Raw genomic sequence first — 23,142 nt, forward strand, 5'->3', positions numbered from 1 at the left:
AAACAAGGAATCATTTGACCTGTCTGCTCAATGACTTTCCAAGATCTGCTGGCTCTGTAAGTTCTGAACCAGTCCTGCAAGCTCCTGGGGAAGAACTAGTTGCTAAAACCTCTCCCACCCTCCTTTAACTTGCACTTAAAAATGTGAAGAGGGAGCAGTACCTGCCCTCTCCGAGACCAAGATCCCCAAAGCAGAAAGGCTGCCTGTGCCAGACAGTGTTAGGGCAGCATAATTTGGAGGATGCTGCCAGAATCACGTTAATACTTGGGCAACCTTGCACATGAACTTTAGGAGAGGTCCCTTGCCCTCTGCCCCCTCTCCTAATTTGAGGGAGTCCCTCTCTGCAGCCCTCTAGACAGGTTAGCCAGGTTTATTTTGTGTTCTTAATGGCTAACTTCATTCCTGTTACAGCCCTCCGGCACCCTGACAAGAGGACTCCAGAAACACTGGTTGCTATCCAGCTTGCAGACTCAGCAAGGTAGCACGTACAGGGAGGGGCAACGCAACGTTATACTGAGGCAGGAAAAAAGGAGTGAAGAATCAGCCAGCAGTGCAAAGGACCTTTGTGCTCTAGCTTGTGCTCTCCTGGTTTGCCTGTAACATTAGCATCTAAGATAAGAAACTGCGAGATCCATGGTCTTCCAAACAGGCTTCCTTAGCAGCTACTAACTGCTTCTTGCACACAGCCATGACTTGCCTTGCTTTAGTTTAGAGCTATTCCCTGAAATGAATCTGGCCCTTGAGGCCACATTCCTTGAAAAGCCAGAGGCAACGGGTGAGGCTTGGAGCGATGGCTGACCAACAGCAAGGCAGCTTCCAGGCGCAAGTCAGTCTGTTTACCTTCAGCCGCCAAAGACAAACCTGGCTGAGGTGGCCGCAGCTCCAGTGCTGCCTCTGGCTCCTGAGCTTTATCTCCTTCAGCCGAGCCTGACACAAAGAGCAGCCTGCTCCGTTCCCTGCGCAGGTTTCATACTTGGCCAACTATAAAGCTTGTCACTAGAGGGTGGAGAGAGAAGACAACTCTCCTGAAGGCACGGGCACTCTCTCCCTGCCAAGCAGCTCGCAGTGCCGCGTGGCAGAACTTAGTTACACACAGGCCTCCCCCCTGCAGGAAGGTGCTGTGCAGCTACTTGAGAACTAAGGCGCTCAGAAGTGGCCAATCTGCCTAAAATGGGAAAGAAAGGGGAAGACAATATAGAGAATGACAGTCTGGAATAACCCTATCATCCAAATCAAGAGGGGAAAAATCTGAGAAAGGAAAACTATTATCTTGCCCTGGGAAGAGTTTTATCCAAAATGGGGTAACGGGAGTTTTTCCTGAAGCTCGTAAATGCTGGAAGTGTGTTCACCTTTCCTCCACGTCTCTCCTAGCACTAAGGGATGCAAAACACCTAAAAAAGGCAGTTGCACATGATAGAGATGGGGGCTGCTGACAGGGTCCATGGACAGCCTGGACAAGGCAAGTGATGAACTAGCTCCGGGGTCCAATCAGGGAGCCCAAGTGGGAGCAGAGAGGCCGGGAGCGGGGCCGGAGGCAGGGCTGGAGACAAACTGCCGTGTGAGTGTGCAGGGTCAGACCCTGGGGGCACCCCCTGTCCCCATCCCAAACCAGGGTACCCACCCAGCCAGGTGCCACCGTGGTGCCTGGCACTCCCCTCGGCCTCCAGTTTATCAATGTTTCCAGTATCTCTGGTGGGGGAGGAAGGGAAATGAATTCGGGAGACCTCATAACTGCCCCAGCCGGTTATGGACTGCATCCCACAGAGTGTATATGGCAACATACACATCTGTAGAGGATACACAAACCAGCAAGGGCTGGTGTAAATCTTGCAGATATGCAACAAATCCACCGAGCTGTGTGAGTTTAATAGAGCCTGGTGACATCTTAATGGCTTTCAGGCTCCAGAAGAGCGCTAGAAAAACATGTTTTTACACAGCTGTATTCAAGTATTCCCAGGCATCGTGGTCCCAAAAGAAGATGGTAAACAGGTACTTTTTGACATTAGCTTTACCTCATAAATATGCTCTGTGCACTTAGGCTGATACAATTAAAACAATACTTATGGCAAGCAATGCTAGTGTAGTCAAAATGTCCCTATAGATGCATGTTCGTGTATGTGATAGGCCCCAAGAACGCCTCGGCTGCAGGGATTAAGGCAAGGAATTCCATAAATGTCAGTTCGAACCCACTTGTGTTACTGCTTTACATTCACTGTCACTGGTCCAAAAACTACTGTGTGCAGCAAAGCCAACAAATGCAGCAAAGCTTCAGCGTTGTCTAAGTCTGCACGTGACACGATCCTGCCTTCCAGCCTCGTGCAGGGACACGCACTGCCCGGTATTGAGGGAGCTGCCCTGGGGAGCCACTCTAGCAGAGCAACATGAGATAAAAACGGGAAGAGAGGGAAACAGCAAGAGTAATACAGAGGCTGAAGACAGCTAACTTGCAGCTTTTTATTTTTTTTACTCTTCCCAGTGTACAGCAAAGCAGTTGTTGGGTATGTATCTTACTTAGGAAAAAGGAAAAGAAATTGGGAAATGTAAAGTTTTTAGATGCCAGACATCTGCATGCAAAGACCTAACTGCATCTTATAATTAATTTCAAAAGAGAAATGAGAGTGAGACCTCATGCTTACTGTAGCATCCCTTAACCCCTTCTAGTCCTTGTTTCTGCACGAATGTTTCCAGCTCCCGGTTGGGAGGGTACCACGGGGGGTATCTCTGTGGGTCCCAAGAGCCACCAGCTCTCGGTGTGTGGCTGCCCCATGAGGCCGTGACCCCCAGACCTGCCCCAGGCAGCGCTTGGTTCCCGGATGTCACCTGCCAAGTGGTGGCTCTGGCCCACGGGACTGCAGAGCGAGGGCAGCAGCGTCACTGAAGCAGCGTTCTTCTTCCAAAGCAAAGCCTGACTTCTTCAGACACAACTGCTTCTGAGAGAACGTATTACAAAAGGAAACAGAGCACTCTCTGCGTTTGTATGGCTTCCCTCAGCCCAGAGAGGCTGAAGGTACTTAATTTTTTATGAAGAATCTTGCTTTTTCATCCTTTGTCTTAAAAAAAAAAATTAAGTGTCCTTTCCTACCCTTTCTTTCTCCTGTGTTACCATAGAATTATTTATGTATGTATATATTCTGTTGGCCTCCAAATTACCAGCCTTGTAAAACAAAATCGCATTTTCCTTGCAGACAGTTTACAAGGCCCTCAAAGCTGGTAATTCTGCCTGTTATCTTTCAAGAGTGTTTATCTTTGCTCAGGAAGCAACTGTGTGGTTTTGTTTGTTCTTCACGTAATCTTTTGTGGATTGTAGATGAAAACAACCGTGCAAAAAACTTTCACAATACATAATATTTTCCCTACATGGTTTCCTAAAACTCTTCTTGAGCTTGTTTTGTGATCTGTGATTCTGCTTTGTGTGGTGCTTTTTGAATGTAGAGAAAAGTACAAAAATAAAGGTCCTTATAGGAACCCAAGAATGGAAGGCGGTCATCTCACGTCACATTACACAATCCCCTTCACAGACTCACCAAACCACACATTAGAAGCAGGTTCTTCTCCCCGGGGGCCTCGGGCACCACTGCAGGACCAGGATGGGGATCCCACGGTGGGGCTGGAGCCCGGTGGGAGCTGTAGTGCAGCGCGTGGGCGGGAGCCCCGTCTCACCTGCCCTCTCCTGGGTGACCAGGGCTGCACCGGCACTGCCCGAAACAAAACTCACCACAGCCTCGTGCACGCTCCCCACACTGAACCATTTCACACGCTGCACTCCCAAATTACAGTCTTGTTTTTCTATGGCAGCTGCTGGTAGCTCAAGGAGGGCCTGGGACCTGCTAGTATTCCCTACTCCTTCTCCTTACTCATTTGTAACCCGTAAGCTCCTACCTACTGAATTTCAGCCTATTTTTTTATTGTTTTATTTTTACAGTCATCTATTTGCTCTTCTTTCCTTCTCTGCATTGACTCTAACTCCCAGTTTTATGCCCTCAAAAAATTTTACCAGCATATTCCTAATACTTGCCACACTGAGAATTATACCACCTACTAGATTTGATAGAGTGGTATAACCTCCTTCAGTAATTCAGGTAACAAATATTTTATTACAGCCCAGGGCCAAATAAGATTTTTACAGTTCTTTTAAGCATGGCCATAAAATATTAGTGGCTGGATTGCTATATCCATACATAGTTACCAGCTACATACCTCAGAGCTATTCAATTACTCATGAACAGAAGGGGCTCCAACAGCTCTCATCTTCTAATGACTTGCTTCATTTGGGGTCAGTTCGGGGCAACAGCGTGCCTTATCCTCCCTCACCTTTTATCTCCCTGCATTTGGGATGACATTATGCACTTCTGCCGCTGCAAGGAGAGAAGAAAACACTTCACTGATTTTGCTTTTATATCATATTATCCCCATTACAATTTCCTTTCCTAGATCGAAACTCCTAGATTTAAGAAGGCTACATGGACACTCTCACCTTTCACAGAATCACAGAATGGTTGAGGTTGGAAAGGACCTCTAGAGATCATCTAGTCCCCCTGCTCCAGCAGGGATACCTAGAGCACATGGCACAGGTGGCATCCAGGTGAGTTTTGAAGATCTCCAGAGAAGGAGACTCCACAACCTCTCTGGGCAGCCTGTGCCAGGGCTCTGTCACCTTCACAGGAAAGAAGTTCTTCCTCACATGGAGATTAAACCTCCTGTGTTTCAATTTGTACCCATTAACCCTTGTTCTATCACTGGCCACCACTAAGAAGAGTTTGGCCCCATCCTCCCTACATTCTCCCCTCAGGTATTTGTACATATTGATCAGGTCCCCTCTCAGTCTTCTCTAGACTAAACAGGCACAGCTCGCATAGTCTTTCCTCAAAAGATGGATGCTCCAGTCCCTTAATCATCTTTGTTGCTCTACGCTGGACCCTCTCTAGAAGCTCAATGTCCCTCTTGCACTGGGGAGCCCAGAACTGCACCCAATACTCCAGCTGCGGCCTCACCAGAGCTGAGCAGAGGGGCAGGATGACCTCCCTTAACCTGCTGGCAATGCTCCTCCTGATGCAGGCCAGAATCCCATTGGCCACGAGGGCACATTGCTGACTCAGGGTTAATTTGTTGTCAACCATGTGCGGAAAATCTCGCTGTCAAGAACTGTCCAAAAAGGAGACAGAGGAGTCCTAAAACTTTATTCGAATAAAGGGAGAGTCCATCGGGCATATCCCTGTGGGGTCTCTCCAATTGCTGGGGGACGCAGCCCCCCTTTTATCCTAATTTCCCGATCGAGGGACGCCCTCTCCTTTTCCCCATTGGCCAGGATACTCAGAAGTTACAGCCTTCCCAGCCGCCTACACCGAACTCCGGCCTCCCGCCATCTGTTCTCACCTGAGCTCACCAACTCCTTTGTCCCCCTTGCTGAAGAATGTGGGGGAATTCCCCTATTTCCCTCCTTTGTAAAGGCCCCCATCTCGTTGCAGATGGCTCTTTTTGTCCCACTCATGGCTCCACTCAGTCTCCCCTCCCTTTGTCCTGCTCTTCAGCCAAACTGTGGAGAAATCCCCTTATTGATGAATACATAAACTTGAGCACTCCGCTCAATCCCTCCTCTTTTTCTTTTTCTTTTTTTTTCTTTTTTTTTTTCCCCTCCTTTGGACAATATTTGTTTTTACAAACTAGGTTATTAACTAACAACCTGCGTTCAGCATGTCTAGTACCCATGGGTAGTCTTCGTATCCTCCTGGACTCCCACAGACCCAGCAACCCAGCGTTTATTTTCCAGACCCACTCCCAGCCAGCGGTACAGATCTACGGAGAGTTAGCCAGGGCTTTCCATCCTCTTCCTTCAACTGAGAAGTCCAGATTTCTGGAGTCTTGGAAATCTTAACTCTGGTATGATGAGTCCATCCATGCTCAGCTGTCTTGATTGACGTTTCTGTGGTTAGCAATACCTGATAAGGTCCACGCCACTTTGCTAGCAGTGGTGTTTCTTTCCATTCTTTGACCAAGACCCCATCCCCTGGTTGGATATCATGGACTGCAAAATCCAAGGGGAGGGTCTGTGCTAGCTGGGCTTCCTGTCGGAGAGACTTCACAAGAGAATGTATTCTGGCCACATATTGCTTTAAATGTATATCACTTATCTCCACCTCCTTGTCAGGTTGGGTGTTAGCAGGATAGGGAATCCCAAACATTATTTCAAAGGGGGACAGCTGAATGTCTCCCCTTGGTTTTGCTCTTATTCTTGCTAAAGCTAATGGTAGAATTTGTGTCCACGGCATCTTAGTTTCTAACACCAATTTCAAAAGATGCTTTTTAATGTTCCCATTCATCCTTTCCACTTTACCAAAACTCTGAGGATGCCAAGGGGTATGCAAGTCCTATTGAGTCTGGAGATCCGCCACCCTCCATGCTTCTCCCTTGGGGCCAGTCAGGCAAGAAGCTGGGTTAAACCCTCCCCTGCTTCTTAATTTTAAATCTCATCATCCATTCAGAAGCCCCTTCAGGTAGCAAGGCCCTGACCACGTATGGGACCTTGACAACATGGGATCCCCCTGTGGTCAATTTTCAGACCTCAGTTACCATTAGGGCCATACCTGTGCAATTCTGCAGACAATAAGGTCACCCCTTAGCCACTGGATCTAACATTTTAGAAAAATAAGCTATTGGTATTCGCATGCCTCCATGCTTTTGCACCAAAATTCTCTTGCCATGGCTCTGTTTGACATCCACATATAATTCAAAGTCTTTCTCTGTGTCCCAAAAGCTCATCTTCTAATTTTCTAAAGCTCTGTTCTCCTTCTCATGTCTGTACCGCAACATTGGGGCTGTTTTGGGTTAAACCTCCAGCCAAAATATGCCCCAAATATATATATGATACATATATATATATATATATATATATATATTTCCCCAACACCCTAAACCCTTTTTGGGCCAAGAAATTCAGTAACTTCACAGCAGTTTCCTTCACCACCCTCTCTTGTTCACCTGATAGGGGCAAGTCATACTGCAATAACCTGGCTCCTGGCAGTGGGATAAATTCCTTCAGTATTTTCTGCAAGGCTTGTCCAAACAGGACCGGTGCCTTGGTGTATCCTTGCAGGAGGACTGTCCATGTCAATTGCTGTTTTATCATTTTTCCTGGAACTGCTCACACTTCTGAGTTCACTTCAGCCTAGCTTTATCAGACACTTTGCACAAAGTTACAGTAGTGCTAACTTTTTTATCATCCCCGACGATATCAATTGACATTCCCAATCCAGCCATCAACTCCAACCCCTCAGCAGATTGCCTCTCTCTTTTGTTACATAGATTCCCCTAGATGTTGCCCTTAACCATATTGACGCACATTCTTTCTCGATGAGACCCTTCTCAGTATCACTGAGATACTGGCACAAAACCTGACAAAGATGAGGATCGTCATCCGACCCTACAGGGAGCCACCTAAATCCCCCGGTAACTTATATTCTGGCCAAACAACAATATTTTATTATTAGTTCCTTGGTTATTTCTGGGGGTATGCACAAGTTATTCCAAACCCTCAAAAGTCTCCCCAAGGGAGATATGGGGATAAGTCGAGGTCATCATTCCTCTTCCCAGTATCCTCTTTTGGCTTCCCTTTGCTGCCCTCCCTGGATGTCCATATCGGGGTCGTCACCCCTTTTGTTCCCCACTGTCCCATAGTGCTCACCAGTGAGATTTCAATGGCCCTTTCCGTCAAACCTGGTCCTTTCCATCGGACTGTAGCGCTACCCGGAGGTCCTTTCCTTCAGACCTAGTCCTTTCCGTCAAACCTAGTCCCTTCCGTCAGACCACTTGAGGACCCTCTCCTGGTCCTACCTGCGGATCCCCCTGATCTGTTTCTCATCTGTCTCCGGACAGTCTCGGGAACCCAATCAGTCGTCCGGTGCAGGCTGCCGTCGAAGGGAGTCGATCACCAAAAGCTATGGTGAGGCGCGCCGTGGACTCCAATCGCCGTCTGCCATTCCCGAAGGTGGAAGGATCCCGGACGAGCCCCCAATTGTGCGGAAAATCTCGCTGTCAAGAACTGAATGTCCAAAAAGGAGACAGAGGAGTCCTAAAACTTTATTCGAATAAAGGGAGAGTCCACCAGGCATATCCCTGTGGGGTGTCTCAAATTGCTGGGGGACGCAGCCCCCCTTTTATCCTAATTTCCCGACCGAGGGACGCCCTCTTCTTTTCCCCATTGGCCAAGGTACTCAGAAGTTACAGCCTTCCCAGCCCACCTACACCGAACTCCAGCCTCCCGCCATCTGTTCTCACCTGAGCTCACCAACTCCTTTGTCCCCCTTGCTGAAGAATGTGGGGGAATTGCCCTATTTCCCTCCTTTGTAAAGGCCCCCATCTCCTTGCAGATGACTCTTTTTGTCCCAGTCGCTCATGGCTCCACTCAGTCTCCCCTCCCTTTGTCCTGCTCTTCAGCCAAACTGTGGAGAAACCCCCTTATTGATGAATACATAAACTTGAGCACTCCGCTCAACCAGGACTCCCAAATCCCTCTCCACAGAGCTGCTTTCCAGCTGGTCAACTGTAATCTGTACTGGTGCCTGGGATGATTTCTCCCGAGGTGCAGGACCCTACACTTGTCCTTGTTGAACCTCATCAGGTTCCTCTCTGCCCAACTCTCCAACCTGTCCAGATTGCAGAGGTTCCTGTATAGGAACAACACAGTTTCCAGAGCAGCTCTGGTTGGGTTCTCCCGGGTCTCTCTCTCCGTGTCGTGTCGTGTCGTGTCGTGTCGTGTCGTGTCGTGTCGTGTCGTGTCGTGTCGTGTCCCCCCCTCCCCGCCATCCTTGGCCCCGGCGGGTCCCCCCACCCAGGCAGCGCCAACTCCTCCCGCCCCGGGGGCCGCTTTCAGCCCCCTCCCCCACGCCCAGAAGCAACGGCCGCCACGTGAGGGACAAGCCCCGCCCCCCGCAGCGGCGCGAGCCGCGGCAGCCACGCCGATTGGCTGCCGTGGCTGGGGGCGGGGACAGACAGGGCTATTTAAGGCTCCGCGGCGGCCTCTGCTCTCAGTTGTGACCGGGAGCCGGGGCAGGTGAGTGTGCGGCCGGGGCTGGGCGCCGCGTCTCGGGGAGGACGGGCTCGTTCACGCGGGGTCGGCGCCCCGCCGGGTGAAGGGGAAAGGCCCAGGGCTGTCCCGCTGTCGTGGCGGCAGAAGGCGCGGCCCGGCCCGGGAGGCAGCGAGCCCGTTCTCCAGCCTGAAAAACGGGCCGGGAAGCAGCTCTGGCTGTGGAGAGGTGAGTAAGTAACGGCCGGCCCTGCAGCGCATCCGCCCCTCCTCGGGAGGTCCCCTGGGCAGGACTGTGTCCTTGCCACGCTGCACGGAGGCTCCAGTGGGTGAGTGCCCCTTGGCCTTTCTTAGGAGAGCTCCAGTGTGTGTAGGGTGATCGTGTGAGTAATCTCTGAGCTGAGCAAGCAGCTGTGCTGCTTGTGTTGGCAGAATGGCAGCCTGGCTGCTGGCACTGTGCTCCATGGCTGCTGTCATGCTCAGTGCTGATCCTCCTGGAGGAGGAGCTTCAGCCAGAGCCTTGCCCTAACTCAGTTAGGGCCCTGTGATTTTTCTGAGTATGCTGCATTTTTCTCAGGCCTTGGCCTCTTCTTGGCTCTTAGGGAGTGCTTGAGACATCCAGCAGTTCAGTGTTTGATTCTGACACCGTTGTTAAGAAGGGGTTTGATTCAACGGGTGCCTAAAATTGAATATCTTCTTAAGCTTTATTGCTACTGTGAATCACTACTGATGTGGCTGTGAACTGTTGTCTGCAAGTGAGAGATTCTGTTTGCAGGGAAAAACCATCTTCAAAGTGTTTTGTAAGCCTCGTGTGATAAGATGTGCTCATATCAGTGTGCTGTGTAGGGCAGCCTGCAGCTTGAAAGTATTTTCCTCCTGTGTAGAGGAGTTGCCTGCTTAAATCCCAGAGCAAACACTGGGTCATGTGCTTTAACAAACAACTATCACAGTTGTCTTGTGACTTCCCTTTTTGAAGCACAAAAGAGTGAGGGCTCTTAGTTAAAGCTGACTGAAACTAAGGAATTGCTGCAGCTCATGCTGTTGAACATAGTTGTTCAGCATAGGATGCTGGTGTTGGAAGGTTTGCTCATGGTCTCAAATAGTCTATCAAATTTTGTGCTGTTAAAACTGAGGGGAGAGAGTCTGGGTGGTTCTTATGGCTTTCTGCTGAAACCAAACTAGGCAGCAGAATCACTAGTGTCAGACTGCTTGTTTATAGCTTGATGGGGTTAGAGCTAGTTCCTACTCTGACCATTTTTGAAGGGCCAGGTGGCAGGTTATGACTTAAAAGATGAATAAAACAAAGCTATAACTGCCTGCTTTTTGTGCTCTATGGGGAAGATGAAATGTAAATATAGATTTAATAGCTATAATAGTATACTTGACTAGAATAGCGCTTTGTCTGCTTACCCACAGTGAAGTGGAGTGTACAGGTTGGTTGAAATCTTTACAGACTGAAACTCATATCTTTCAGTCCCTTCTGGAGGGAAGAATGGAGGATTTGAGGTGAATACTGATTGGGATATTTTAGCAGTGAGTGAGAGGGAGTTGCTTCAGTTTCAGACTCTTGGAGTGCCTTTTGACACTTATAGCTGTAAGGAGAAAGTCTTTTTTTGCTGCTTGATTATTGTGAGTGTATTTTTGGTTAGGCCTCTGGGCTAAATTATTTTTTTTATCTCGGTTTCAGAAGCACCATTCTAGTCAGAAGATGTCTGCCCTTGAAACACTCTTTAAATATGTTGATGACCACCAAGATCTCTATGTTCAGGTAAGTGTTCTTTCAAAGGGGTGTCCTGCACTGCAGACATCTATAGCCTAATAAAAACAGACCAGTGGTCAACTTCAAGCCTGTTAAGTTATGCCTGTATAATACACCTGAAGGCCTGTAGCTTTGTAGGGAACTAGTTCTCCCTTTCAAGATATGAGTGAGTCGAGTCAGAGCGCTCCTGTTTTGTTCCTTGAGTTCTGCTGAGGTTCTGTTTGGTTAGACTTAACTTTCCATGGTACATTTTATTAGGAAATTGTTTAGTATAGTGAAATCAATGACTTGGGTAGAGGTAGAATAAGTCCCTGACACAGTAAGTCCTGGATTTGTCCCATCCAGGACTAATCCCAACACTGGATTTGTGTTGTCATCTTCATGACCTAGGAGTGAGAGTTAGCATAAATCAGACTAGAATAAAAAGCTTTCTCATGTGAAACTGTTCATGTTGGAATGGAGGGAAGGTTACCTTCTGCACTTGGCAGATTAGCTCTGCTAATTAATTTTACTTTATCCTGCGCTTCCTTCACCCAATCTTGTGGAGAACGTGCCTGTAAGCACACTAAGCTGCTGGTTCTGAACTATGCCAAGTGTTCAGATTTGTTTCTTTGCCAGTTCCCTTTGCTGAACTCAATGAGAGGCAAAGATAAGACCTTTCTGGGAAGCTCAAAGGGAAGTAGCTGGCTGTGGATGTTTAAATAACTACTCAGTTACGCAGCAGCAATGCTCTTAATCTCTGCTTCTGTATCTGTAGAGTGTCTTTGTACTGCCCTGTAAAGCACAGTTGTATGAAAGTTTTAGGGAGGTCTTTTGAGTACAATACCAATGGTTAGTGCTCTTTGCTTAGAGAACAGCTGACTTGCATCAAGTTTAAGCTTTAAACAGTGTTGATGGAGTTGCGAGGTATTGTATTTTTGTGATTGCAGTAAAAATTCTAACTTTTCTGTCTTTCTGCAGCGGTTGGCTGAGTGGGTGGCAATCCAGAGTGTGTCAGCATGGCCAGAGAAGAGGGCTGAGATCAGGCACATGATGGAGGTTGCTGCAAAGGATATTGAGCGGCTCGGGGGCACAACCCAACTTGTGGATCTTGGGCAGCAGCAGGTTTGTGAGCATCTACTTGTCAGCTTGGTGGAAAGTCTTTCTAAAGATAAGAGTCTTGTGGATGATGGCCTAGATAACCTCTTGATGAGGATAATCTCTCCTACTAGTCTGAGCTTCCTGTGAAAAACTAACTGTCATAAATTTTGGGATCCATATTAGTTAAGCATGTCCTATTGGAATTAGGTGAGTCTAAAATATTTTAGATACTCTTCTAACTTTTCTAACTGAGCACAAACAGGTGCTTGCAAAAAGAAATTAATTAATGGCATTCTGAACACCAGTGGGCTGGTGGTGTCCCTTGGACATGTATAGGCTGTTACATTATTTTTCAGGAAGTCTTCCAGGAGAGCATTTCTAGTATCACAGGGTTGCCCTACTTGCCTTTCAGGTGGGGGCAGATGCTTACAGGGTGAAACCCTTCTTGTTTTGTAGCTGTCCAGACAACTTTTCCTCACCTGAGAAACAAATGTGTTTGAGAGCATTAATGTCTTCATCCTGGGAGCCATTTACCTCATAGCTACTGGGCACTTCAGAGGAGACTATGAAGCCTTGCAGAATAAGGCCCATCCAAAGTTGTTAGACTAGTATGTAGATAATGAGATTTTAAAGGCTGCTCTACTGGATAGAGTGTTTGCTCACTTTGAAAGATGGTTGCTGTATTTAGTGATAATGACTACTGTGTGAAATCTAAAATCACTGCTCAGAAGAGCAGCTCCTGCATTGAACTAAAGCAAGTTCTGCATTGCACTGCAGAAATGTACTAGCTGACTAGCCCTCATATGCCCTATTGAGGGGAGGAAGCTCTTGAGAATCTCTAGGAGAATCCTAGTTCTTTTCACCAACAGCCTAAAATAACATCTAAAGTGTTTCAGAATTCAGTCGGAGGCAAGTTTAGTTCCCTTCCTCAGGATAACTTTGGGGTCAACTGTTTTTTCAAAGCTTATTAGAAATAAAACTTCCATTTAGAAAACTCTCTTCCAGGAACAAACTAGAGATGAGCATTTAGGGTTTTTGTAAAACTAGTCAGTGCAATATGCATTGTACTTTGATATAGCTTTAATATAAAGTAACTGGTTAACTTATTTGTTCTGGCTTATTTTATTGCTATAAAGAAACTTGTAATGAGTATGAATTAAGTGTAAGCACTTGTTTTTGCCTTAATTTCTAAAGCTGCAGCTGGCCAAGGATGGCAATCTATTGATAAACATCTAAACTTGGAGCCTGTATGAGCAAAAAAAGCTGCTGCTGGTGATCCTGCTCAGGCAGTATGTATTTGGGAATAATGTGGTAATTGCTTTTGGGATGTTCAAAAAGAAGCATCAAATTCAGCTCCTGAACTAGTATCAAGCTCCAGTGCTGGCAGTATAGACTGGTAAAAAAGATAGAAGTGCTAACTTTATTTGGATGGAGGCACATGCTAGGCTTGTGGATACTGTGCGGAGAGGCTTTGTGTATGAGGTCCTATTGCGGACAAGACCAAAGTACAATGACAGTGCAAAATAGTGTTAAGCTGAGTTAAGCTTTTATGCTTAGGTCTGCTTTGTTTAAAGCAGCTTGGCATGTGGACAGCTTGCCTTGCTGAAATCTGATGTAGGAATATTAGTTAAAACAGTTCTTGACTAGCTTGGAAACTGAATGCTTTTACTGAAACATGTCAGGAAACTTTTACTGGCCTGGTGCTGATATTTCACAGGCTTCGCTCTGCTTCTGGCAAGCAGGTTAGGTAGCTTAGTTTTGCCCAGCTGTCTGAAAAGGCTGTGAAGTTAGAGGCATAATGTTAATTCATTCATCTGAAAAATATCATGTTCCACACTTATTGAACTTCTCTACTATTTTTAGCTGCCTGATGGATCAGAGATCCCTCTACCTCCAATTCTCCTGGGAAAACTAGGCTCAGATCCATCCAAAAAAACTGTGTGTGTATATGGCCACTTAGATGTTCAGCCAGCAGCTCTAGAAGATGGCTGGGACAGCGAACCCTTCACACTGGTGGAAAGAGATGGTAAGAGCTGCAGGCTTTCAGTGTGGTTTATCAACTGTTGTGAAGCTGTCCTGCTGATGGGAAGGAGTGAAGCAAAGATGTAAGTGGGCTTTTGTTGTTAAATGATGGAAGTAAATGGTGCAGGGGTGAAATGGTAAATAAAGGAGGGTTGTTGATCTCAGCTGTTGAGGCTTATTTCACTTTCTGAGGGTGCAGGCTCTACCTGTCTGTCTTCTCTGTAGTTAAGACTCCTGTCTTAACTAGGGTGTAACAGTTTGTTGCCAGCAAGCTTGCTAGAGGAGCTGACTCTGCTTGCAGCCTGCAGAGTGGCCCTGTACCATGAGACCGGAGGATTTTCAAGCCACTGCATAGACAAGCATTCTGCCCAGCTTGCTTAGGCCTAGGGACAGGAGTGGCACAGCAGCCTCCTGCATGCAGTGCTACTGTAACTGCTGCAGCAGCTGGTCGTACACAGCTAGTACCTGCAGGAAGGTGGTTCTGGCAGAAATGGTGTTGAAAATGGCACGGTTGCTCTTGCTGAAGCATCATGCTGCCAGGAGCCACTGAGGGTGCTAAGCTTTGGTCTTCTGTGTCTCAGTCTCTCAGTCTTAAGAGTCCTAGGTAACAGAAATAAAAGGACATTAACAGTTCTTGTTGTGTCAGTATCAGGGTTGATCATTGCCATGAAAAAGCATCTGGTAACTAGTGTTCTTGCCTGGGAACTTTGTCATAGGCAGCAGAATAAGTTGGATTATCTCATCTCATAGCTAAGCTTGCCTCTGACTGGTTTATCTCTGTGCAGTCTGGTGTATTTACCCCCTGGCTCCTCATTTTGCAAACTCTGGTCTGATCTGTCACTGCTTATACCTAGTGCATAGGGAATGTAGCCACAGCTCCAACTAGTAAAAATACCTGTCTTTATTGTGTTACACTTCCTGGGACTTCCCTGGTGCTTTCCAGGGAGGTTCACTTCAGAAAATTCAGGGAAGTGTCTGGCCACTAGCTACTTAAGTCATGTATGTTGTCAAAGCAAAGAATTACCAACTTAAAGTTAATATTGGTTATGCTCTTGCTAAATGGTGGTGGTTTGTTTCCATATTCTTAACAATACCTTTGTAGAAAAATGGTGTTGCAATGCATATTTGTGAGACACTGCAATGACTTAGATTCAATTGCCTTTGCACTGTTGTTCTTTTTTTAATTCCTACTGAGGAAGAAGTTAGAGGATAAGCTTAAGTGGGAGAACTGTTGCAGCCCTGTACCTACTGCATGTGTATTTGAAGTTGTGCTTCAGAATTGGAAGTGCAGGTTGGCCTGAGCAAGGTTAAAAAGCTCATTCAAAAGGATTCTAAAGTCTGCTGTAGGTGTGAGCCTTCATCTGAAACTTCTCCCTGGCTAATTTTCTCCTGTTTCCCCAGGAAAGCTGTACGGACGAGGATCAACAGATGATAAAGGTCCAGTGCTTGCGTGGCTGAATGTATTGGAGGCTTATCAAAAAACTAACCAGGTATGCAGCCAAAATCATCCTACTTTTTTATGCATAGCTGAATAACAATAAAGGCTACCCAAGCCACAAACCCATGTGAGGTGGGTGTGCTTACTCTGCTGATCACAAGTGATGCAATACTCTAAACTTGCTGACTTTGTGGTAGGAATGAGTTGACTTGCTGATAAGTTAGTCTCACTGATAGCTGGATTGCCCTTTAAACACTTCTGTTAAATGCAGCATGTAAAGAAAGTGCTTATGTGAGCACTTGAAGCAGGAGGAATAACCAATACTTTTCTTACACAGGGATGTCAAATCAGCTTTGTGTTTTGATAGTTTAGTGCCTCAACACTGAATTCAGAGAGGAGATTAACTTGGTTACATTAAACTAGAAGATGTCTTGGTTTTGCTCAAGAGCAAATGACATAAGTAGAGATCCCCATGTGTTGCTATGCATTTAAAAAGACTTCTTTGTTATGAAGAGAACTGGCAATTTGAGTGCTGCCTAGGCAGAGAATGTGAAAACTGAGCGGACAGGGTAACTCTGAATCATTTGTTGCTGCATGCAACTTCTCTTGTGGTTAATGTTAGCTCTCCTAACTTGTGACATCTAGCAACTGAAATCTCTGCTTGTGCACAGTGAAGTTGTTTGGGAGATGTTAGTTTGAGAACTTGGCTTGAATTGTCAAAAGTTTCAGCTTTTCAAAAAAGGTAGAAAGTGCCCTCAATTTAAGTATAGTCCACACTTTCTGAAACCTGCTTTGGGTACAATTAACAAAACTGCCTGTTCCAGCCTGTATGCAACAGGGATCAAAAACAATTGACAGCTAAAGTAGTCCAATGTTTTCAACACATTTAATCTGTTATTTTTTGTAGGAGATTCCAGTAAACATTAAGTTTTGTCTAGAAGGCATGGAAGAATCTGGGTCTGCAGGCCTTGATGAGTTGATTTTTGCTGAACGAGATGCATTCTTCAAAGATGTGGATTACATTTGCATTTCTGACAACTACTGGTTAGGCAAGAACAAGCCTTGTATCACCTATGGTTTGAGGGGTATCTGCTACTACTTCATAGAGGCAAGTTCTAAAATACATGGTCACACCAGTACTACCGAGTTGTATATTTTTAGTAGTGTAGGTGAGTGGTCAACTTCCATGACAGTAGCTTTCATTTAGAGAAGCTGAACTAAACCATTGAAGCAAAACAATTTCTAATGTAATTGTCTAAAGATCTTCCTTTCTCCTGCATGACAGCTATGGAGAAGGAATAGCAAAACAAGCTAGTAGTCTTACTGGAGAACTGTTCTACAAAGTAGATACCTTCATACAGATCCTTCCCTGAATGGAGAAGGATGTGTGACTGTTAAGTCTCCAAGACTAGGACAGTTGGGGTTGTATTCTCCAGAGCAATCAAAAGCACTTAGGCTCTAGTATACTCAAACTGAATGTTTTGGTTCCAAAACAGATGTTCTCAAAACTTATGCAGCAAAAAGATAGGATAGCAGGTGTTATGTTCAGTTGTCAGTGTCTTCATGTTAAAACTAACCTGAATCTCTGAATTCATTTAAACCCAGGTGGAATGTAGTGACAAAGACCTTCACTCAGGAGTTTATGGTGGCTCAGTGCATGAGGCAATGACAGATCTCATTGCTCTGATGGGTAAGAAAGCAGGTTTCACTGAATGCAGTTGAAATGCATTTTAAGACCCACTGAAGAGTTTGTTTCCAGTGAGGGGCTCTTAATGGCTGCTTGCACAAGCAAAGTCATAACTGATGAAATGGTGCTTCCCAGCTATGTGTAAAATAGGAAGATGCTTCAAAGATGAAGAAAGGTCTTGCCAGGAAGTTGTATATTTTTAGCTTCCCCTAAAAATATAATTTCTAACCAAAGCCACTGTTTGCTCCAGACTGACACAGATACTGTATTGACAACAGGGTCTCCCAAGTTCAAAGTCAGATAAAACAGATAGTAATAGGTTTAAAGGTACAGAGGGCAGACTGGATAGCTGCAGGAACAAGTAACTCCATGATTAATGCTAACCTGCAAGATTCTATAAGACCCTTCCATGCCTAGTACAAAAGGCTGTTGTAGGTGGGGATCAAGTGTAATACCTTTTTGTGTATAGAAATTGTCAAAAGACAAAACTAAAACTTCCACTTAATGTGGGAAGTGTTGCAAATACTGGCATGGTAGTTCATATGGTTAGCTGCTGATCTTAAGTGCTTTGTTTTGCAGGCTCCCTTGTAGACAAGAAAGGGAAAATTCTGATCCCAGGTGTTAATGAAGCAGTAGCATCTCTTAGTGATGAGGAGATGGCACTTTATGATAAGATTGACTTTGACATGGAAGAATATGCACAAGATATAGGAGCAATGAAACTACTGCATGATACAAAGGTATGACACTGTATTCCCTTTGTACCTGAGTTAACTGTCTTTATCCAGACTGTGTGTATTTGTTGGTAGCAGTGAGCTTTTTTGCATGTTCCTGTAGCTACCAAGTGGCTTGGTAGGCAGAGAAATTAGTTTTGCATAAGAATATTGCTTATATATCTAATGTGCTGTTTCTAAGGTGAGATGGGAACAGCTAGTGCAGGAAGGGGTTAGGGGAACTGAGATACTAAACCTACACACTGCCTGTGAACTTCTATATCCATCCACAAAGTTCAGTGTGATAGCAAAAATGAAGTAGTTGAACTGCTGTTCTCATAAGATTAAACAGTAGAGTGTGACTTTAAGCTTGCATTCTGAGTGGCTTCCTGGACCTGGTAAACACTGTACAGTAATGATCTAAGCAAGAATGTTTGAATTGACAAGTTTATTAAACTCATGTCTGAACTCCTCAAATCTTTATCCTGGGAGCTCTTCAAACAAATGCTTTTAACAGCAGGGAATCTTGCAAGTTAGATTTTACTTACTTTTTTATGACAGGAGGCTGATTTACATAAGGTATTTTAATGTTAAAATACCTTAAGTGCTATAAGATGTTTATATACACAGGTCTGTCTTTTGTCTTAGGTAGTCTGAAATCTGGCAGTACTAGGCACCCCTATGTGACAATTTTATATGCTCAATCTTGTGTTTACATGGCCTGCTTCATATCAGTTGAGAGCATACAAGCTTCCATTTTTCCTTGTCCTGTAATGATATGGTGAAATAGCTTGTATATAACAAGGCATCTTGTACCAATGATGCTATAGAGCTGGCAAGAGATTTTTCATATTATCCTGAATTAGTGTGTTCAGTTTTAGCTGGAGTGAAATCTTAGTTTGGACCACCTTGCTGACTTGGACATACACACAAAGGCCTTGGTGCTCAGGGAAGATAGGAGAGATAAGGTTGTAATCTCTAGGAGAGGAACAGTGAGCTTTGAGCAGATAGTCTTCTCCAGGAAAGAACTGAACTAAAAGGTTGCTCAGTACCTGAAACAAAAGAAAATGCTCTGTGGCCTTTAACATTAACAGTTCTAATTCCTTAGTTCCTACAGTAAAGGTCAGTTCTAAGATATTGTAGCTGCCCATGCAGGGCTTAAGTGTTTGAATTCATAGTGCTTGGTATACTGAGCAGTTGTGTACAAAGTAGCAAGGAAAGAAATGCAAGCATGTCTGAAGTGGCCTTTTAGTGACAGGAGGATGCTTTAATGAGCCTAGGGCTCAGCCATGCTTAATGTATTATATAAATAGCTGAAATAGAAGAACAGTCTTCACAGTTGCAAAACTTTTGCAGACTTTGATCTAGTGTGAGTGCCCCAGTGAAAGCACCTGCCTGCTTGTTTGAGGCAGCAGTGTAGTTTCTGCACACTGAGTATCTTCCTGAAGATATCTGTCAAGGCAGGCAAGCCATGGTCAACAAGTTCCACAGAACCAGGAGAAAGCCATGCTGGAGTTACTGCATCTCTGCTATGGTGCTGAAGGAACCCAGCTGCTTCATTAAACTGTGTCTAATGGAAGTAACAGCCTCTTACAATGGACCCGAGTGGCCTTGAAGGAGGCATACTCCATAGGAGGGAAGCTGTGTTCCTGAAAATGGCTTGAGTGAAGTAGTGATTTTGGGAACTTGGTCAAACTTCATATAACCTTGTGTTTTTCCTTCTGCAGAAGGATATCCTTATGCATAGGTGGAGATACCCTTCTTTGTCTCTTCATGGAATAGAAGGAGCTTTCTCTGGATCTGGAGTCAAGACTGTGATTCCTAAGAAAGTGATTGGCAAGTTCTCAATCAGACTTGTGCCAAATATGATTCCTGAAGAAGTCACAAAGCATGTATGTTGAGATGAATTAATGGTCACTAAGCTTAGTGCTTCTAAATTCTCCTTTGCGGAGAAAGGCTTACTAAGCAATTCACTCTTTTCTTAGCTACTGTCTTCCCTGCTTTACACCTCAGCTCAGATATGAAAGGATCACTGTGTGATTTTTTTTTTTTGCCTCCTCCCCACCCCGCAAACTGCTGTGGCCTTGCTTGAGTTCGGTAACTAATTTGAGGAAAAGGCTTGGGAGGCCAATGTATAGCTAAAGGACATTCAGATTGCCACAGGAATATAATTAAATAGAGCTTGATATAATGGCTATTTGTTTTTCTGCATACTATAGTTGCATGAATTTGAGGTTCCAACATCTGAGCAAAACTACCTAGTAAAATACAAAAACTTGCTGCATACCTGTAGTGACCTGTTAGTCTCTAAATATTTCTGGTGTCCTGTTTTTACTAGTGCTTATACAACTGCCAACAGAAGACCTGACTGCTCAAACTCTGTTTTAGGTTGAAGACTATGTGAGCAAAAAGTTTGCAGAGCTGCAGAGCCCCAACAAATTCAGAGTATACCTGAGCCATGGTGGAAAACCATGGGTGTCAGACTTCAACCATCCTCACTACATGGCTGGGAGGAGGGCTATGAAGACAGGTCAGTAGGTTTTTCACTTGGCATGGGAAAGATGAGACTTCCCCTTCCAGCACCTCAATGCTGTGGAAGTCACGTGTAGGATGCTTTCATTCTTCTTCACTTAGTGAGGCCATGGGTACTGTGTAACAAAGCACATAACATGCAACCCTGAACTGGAGCCCAATGTACTGCAAGGGAAGGAATGTGATAATTTGCTATCAAGCTTGCTCCTACTGTGTTAAACTAAGTCCTCTGGCATTGTTTTGCTTTTGGATGAAGATGACTTCTTTGCCAAAGCCCTTGAAGATTAGTTGTCCTCAGCTCCCTCTTAAAGTTTTCTTATGGTCCTAGGCTCCTCTGTGTGGAGCTAGACTATATGGAAAACTAGGGAAAAACTTCTGTGTTAGAATGCAGCTGCAGGCTTTCACATGAAATATGATTTGTGGAACTGCTCACTGAACTGCAGATGACAGTATTGTACTGGGGGGAATTCTACCTTTGAGGTCTCTGGTCCAGCTGATTGGATCTGAGAGCAAGGTTAGGCTGTCATCTGGTAAGACATGCTTGTTACTTGACTGCATATAAACAAATATATCTCCAAGTGACTGGAGTATTACTCTTTATTTCAGTTTTTGGAGTTGAACCAGACCTGACAAGGGAGGGAGGAAGCATTCCTGTTACTATTACTTTTCAAGAAGCAACAGGCAAGAATGTCATGCTGCTTCCTGTTGGAGCTGCAGATGATGGTGCCCACTCTCAAAATGAGAAACTAAATAGGTAAGAAATGCTTATCCCTTTACCAAACTGAGGCTGCACTGTGGATCTTGATAGTCATTCTGAAAATGACTGAAGAATTGGGCTTGTGCTGCTTCCCTTCAGGTCTTGAGATAGTGCCACCCAATAGCAGGATAGCTGGTGGGTAGTTTTGATAGCTGATCTGAAGTTGAGTCTTCATCTCATTTTGGGACTGATGCAGCAAAAAGCACAATTGCTAGGAATGCAGCCCAAAATAAGGCAGCGCTAATCTAAGCATCTTCTCTCCAGGTCCAACTACATCCAGGGGGTGAAGATGCTTGGTGCATACCTCTATGAAGTGTCTCAGCTGAAGGACTAAGACCTTACCATCTGGCTTGTGCTTGAGGTCTGAGTTCCTGCACAACACAACATCAGCTAACAATCTTATGGGGCTTTCCTTTCCACCTGTACTCCATGGCTTTGGTGGGGGAGAGGGAAGCATCTGCTTCTGCTCAAGAAACCAGAAATACTGTATTGCAAAATACTACTTCAGATGCCTACTTCAAACTACAGAAGGAACATTCTTGCTCTTGATTGCCAGTAGTGCTGAATTGCACCTTTGTCCCCCTGTGTGTCACTTTGATTCCAGCTGTGGTTTGCTGCACTCATCTGCCTCTTTCTGTGAGGCAAGAAGATCTGTTTCCTGTCAATTGTTAACCAGCCACATGGGTTATAGAGCTGTCAGCCAAGTTAAAGGTGATTATTTCAAAAAGTCCTGGAAGTACAAGGGGTACTGGAATGCTCAAACTGTACTGGTGCATCTGTTTATCTTACTGAATATATCAGAAGAACTTTAATTCTTATAATCTCCTACAAGTCTGCAGTTTTCCTTACAGCAAATTAAGTTGAAACAAAGTCACTGTGGTAATGACAACTGGCATCGTTTTGTAAAACTCTTTATATTCCTTAAGGACAATAAATCATGTTCTAGCATTTGGCTCTTGGTCTCTAAAAATTAAATGATTGGTTGGGAGGGAAAGTATAAAACTTCAGGGTAATCTGGGAGAAAGCCTTTATACCCTAAAAAGGCAGATGGGCAGTATGCATAAACCTTGCTTCCTGAAAAACAAGTTGTAAGCTGTGCTTTCAAGGTTATTTGTTAACTTAAAGCTTGTTTTCCTCAGTGCAGGAGGGCTAACAAATTCTGAGTATGTTTTTTGTTTAGCTTTGAGCTAGGTTATTGCTCTAACACAAAGATAGTGTAAGGGAGTGGTAGTTTGTAGTGGGGGCAGGAAAAGAACAGCCTTTTTTCCTTCCTCCTACTTCAAGGTTTGTTTTTTAAACATGTAAGTCAGCACTTGTGTGCAAAAACCTCTTAAACCCCCTTGAGTTGGGTTTGCCTTTGCCTCACTGTTTCTCAGCTTCCTGAGCAGCCAGGTAGTCAAGTATTTCAAGTGAAGAGGCTGGGGCTGCCCCCAGGACAAAGGGCACATGGTGCCTCCATGCTGGGGCCGGAAGGGAGGGAGGCCTCCTTCACCTGGCTCTAATGGCTGCTTGGTCTGCAGCCTTAACTGGAGGTGGCTGCTAGAGAAGAGAGAATTCTTACTGTGGAACTTCCAAACCTTTCCTCCATTGCTTGATTACTTTGGGTAGTTTACTGCAGCAGCTGAGGCAGCCTTATAAATCCATTAAACTTGACACTTCTACCTCCAGCTTGGGTGCAAATTAAGCCCTGCCATGTGTACCCAAAGGCATTTCTTACCACTAAGCAGCCCTAGATGGCTCAGGGCGTCTAGGGCCTTGCCCTTCAGTGACAGTGAAACTGTTCTGCTGTAGCCTGCAGTCAGCGCCTGCAGGACCAGTGGCAGGACAAGGCTGCTGTGTCCCCATGGTCACGGATCAGCTGGAGGCTGAGACCCTGTACAGCTGGTTAGTCCTGTTTGAGTCTGAAATGCAAAACTGCTGGACTATGGGCTGCTGGTTTCACAAATGGAAGGAAGACTTATTTGGGCTGTAGATAAGCACATAAAGTAGTGATTGATGTTCAGAAACAAAGACCTGCAAAGGAACTTATTTCACTTGTGTTTTTTCCTGGTCAGTTAATTCATTCCTGTACTGCAACCAAGGACATGCACCATACACTTACTGAAGAGTTGTGGTATTGCAGTACAGTTGCAAAG

General features: G+C 45.2%; 1 protein-coding gene across 1 annotated transcript; it reads left to right on the forward strand.

Annotated features, from left to right (window-relative positions):
* Positions 1–10,709: 10,709 nt before the first annotated feature.
* CNDP2 (carnosine dipeptidase 2) lies at positions 10,710–21,955 on the forward strand. Its single transcript, XM_088535669.1, has 11 exons — positions 10,710–10,787; positions 11,739–11,882; positions 13,722–13,884; positions 15,282–15,370; positions 16,226–16,426; positions 16,924–17,008; positions 17,585–17,745; positions 19,446–19,610; positions 20,107–20,248; positions 20,857–21,004; positions 21,272–21,955. The coding sequence occupies exons 1-11, from the start codon at positions 10,728–10,730 to the stop codon at positions 21,339–21,341; spliced, it is 1,428 nt and encodes a 475-aa protein (XP_088391795.1). The 5' UTR covers positions 10,710–10,727; the 3' UTR covers positions 21,342–21,955.
* Positions 21,956–23,142: the final 1,187 nt, after the last annotated feature.

This window comes from Tinamus guttatus, unplaced genomic scaffold (genome assembly GCF_059628265.1).
Source record: "Tinamus guttatus ecotype Peru unplaced genomic scaffold, ASM5962826v1 Tinamus_guttatus_pri_ptg000639l, whole genome shotgun sequence".
Lineage (NCBI taxonomy): Eukaryota > Metazoa > Chordata > Aves > Tinamiformes > Tinamidae > Tinamus > Tinamus guttatus.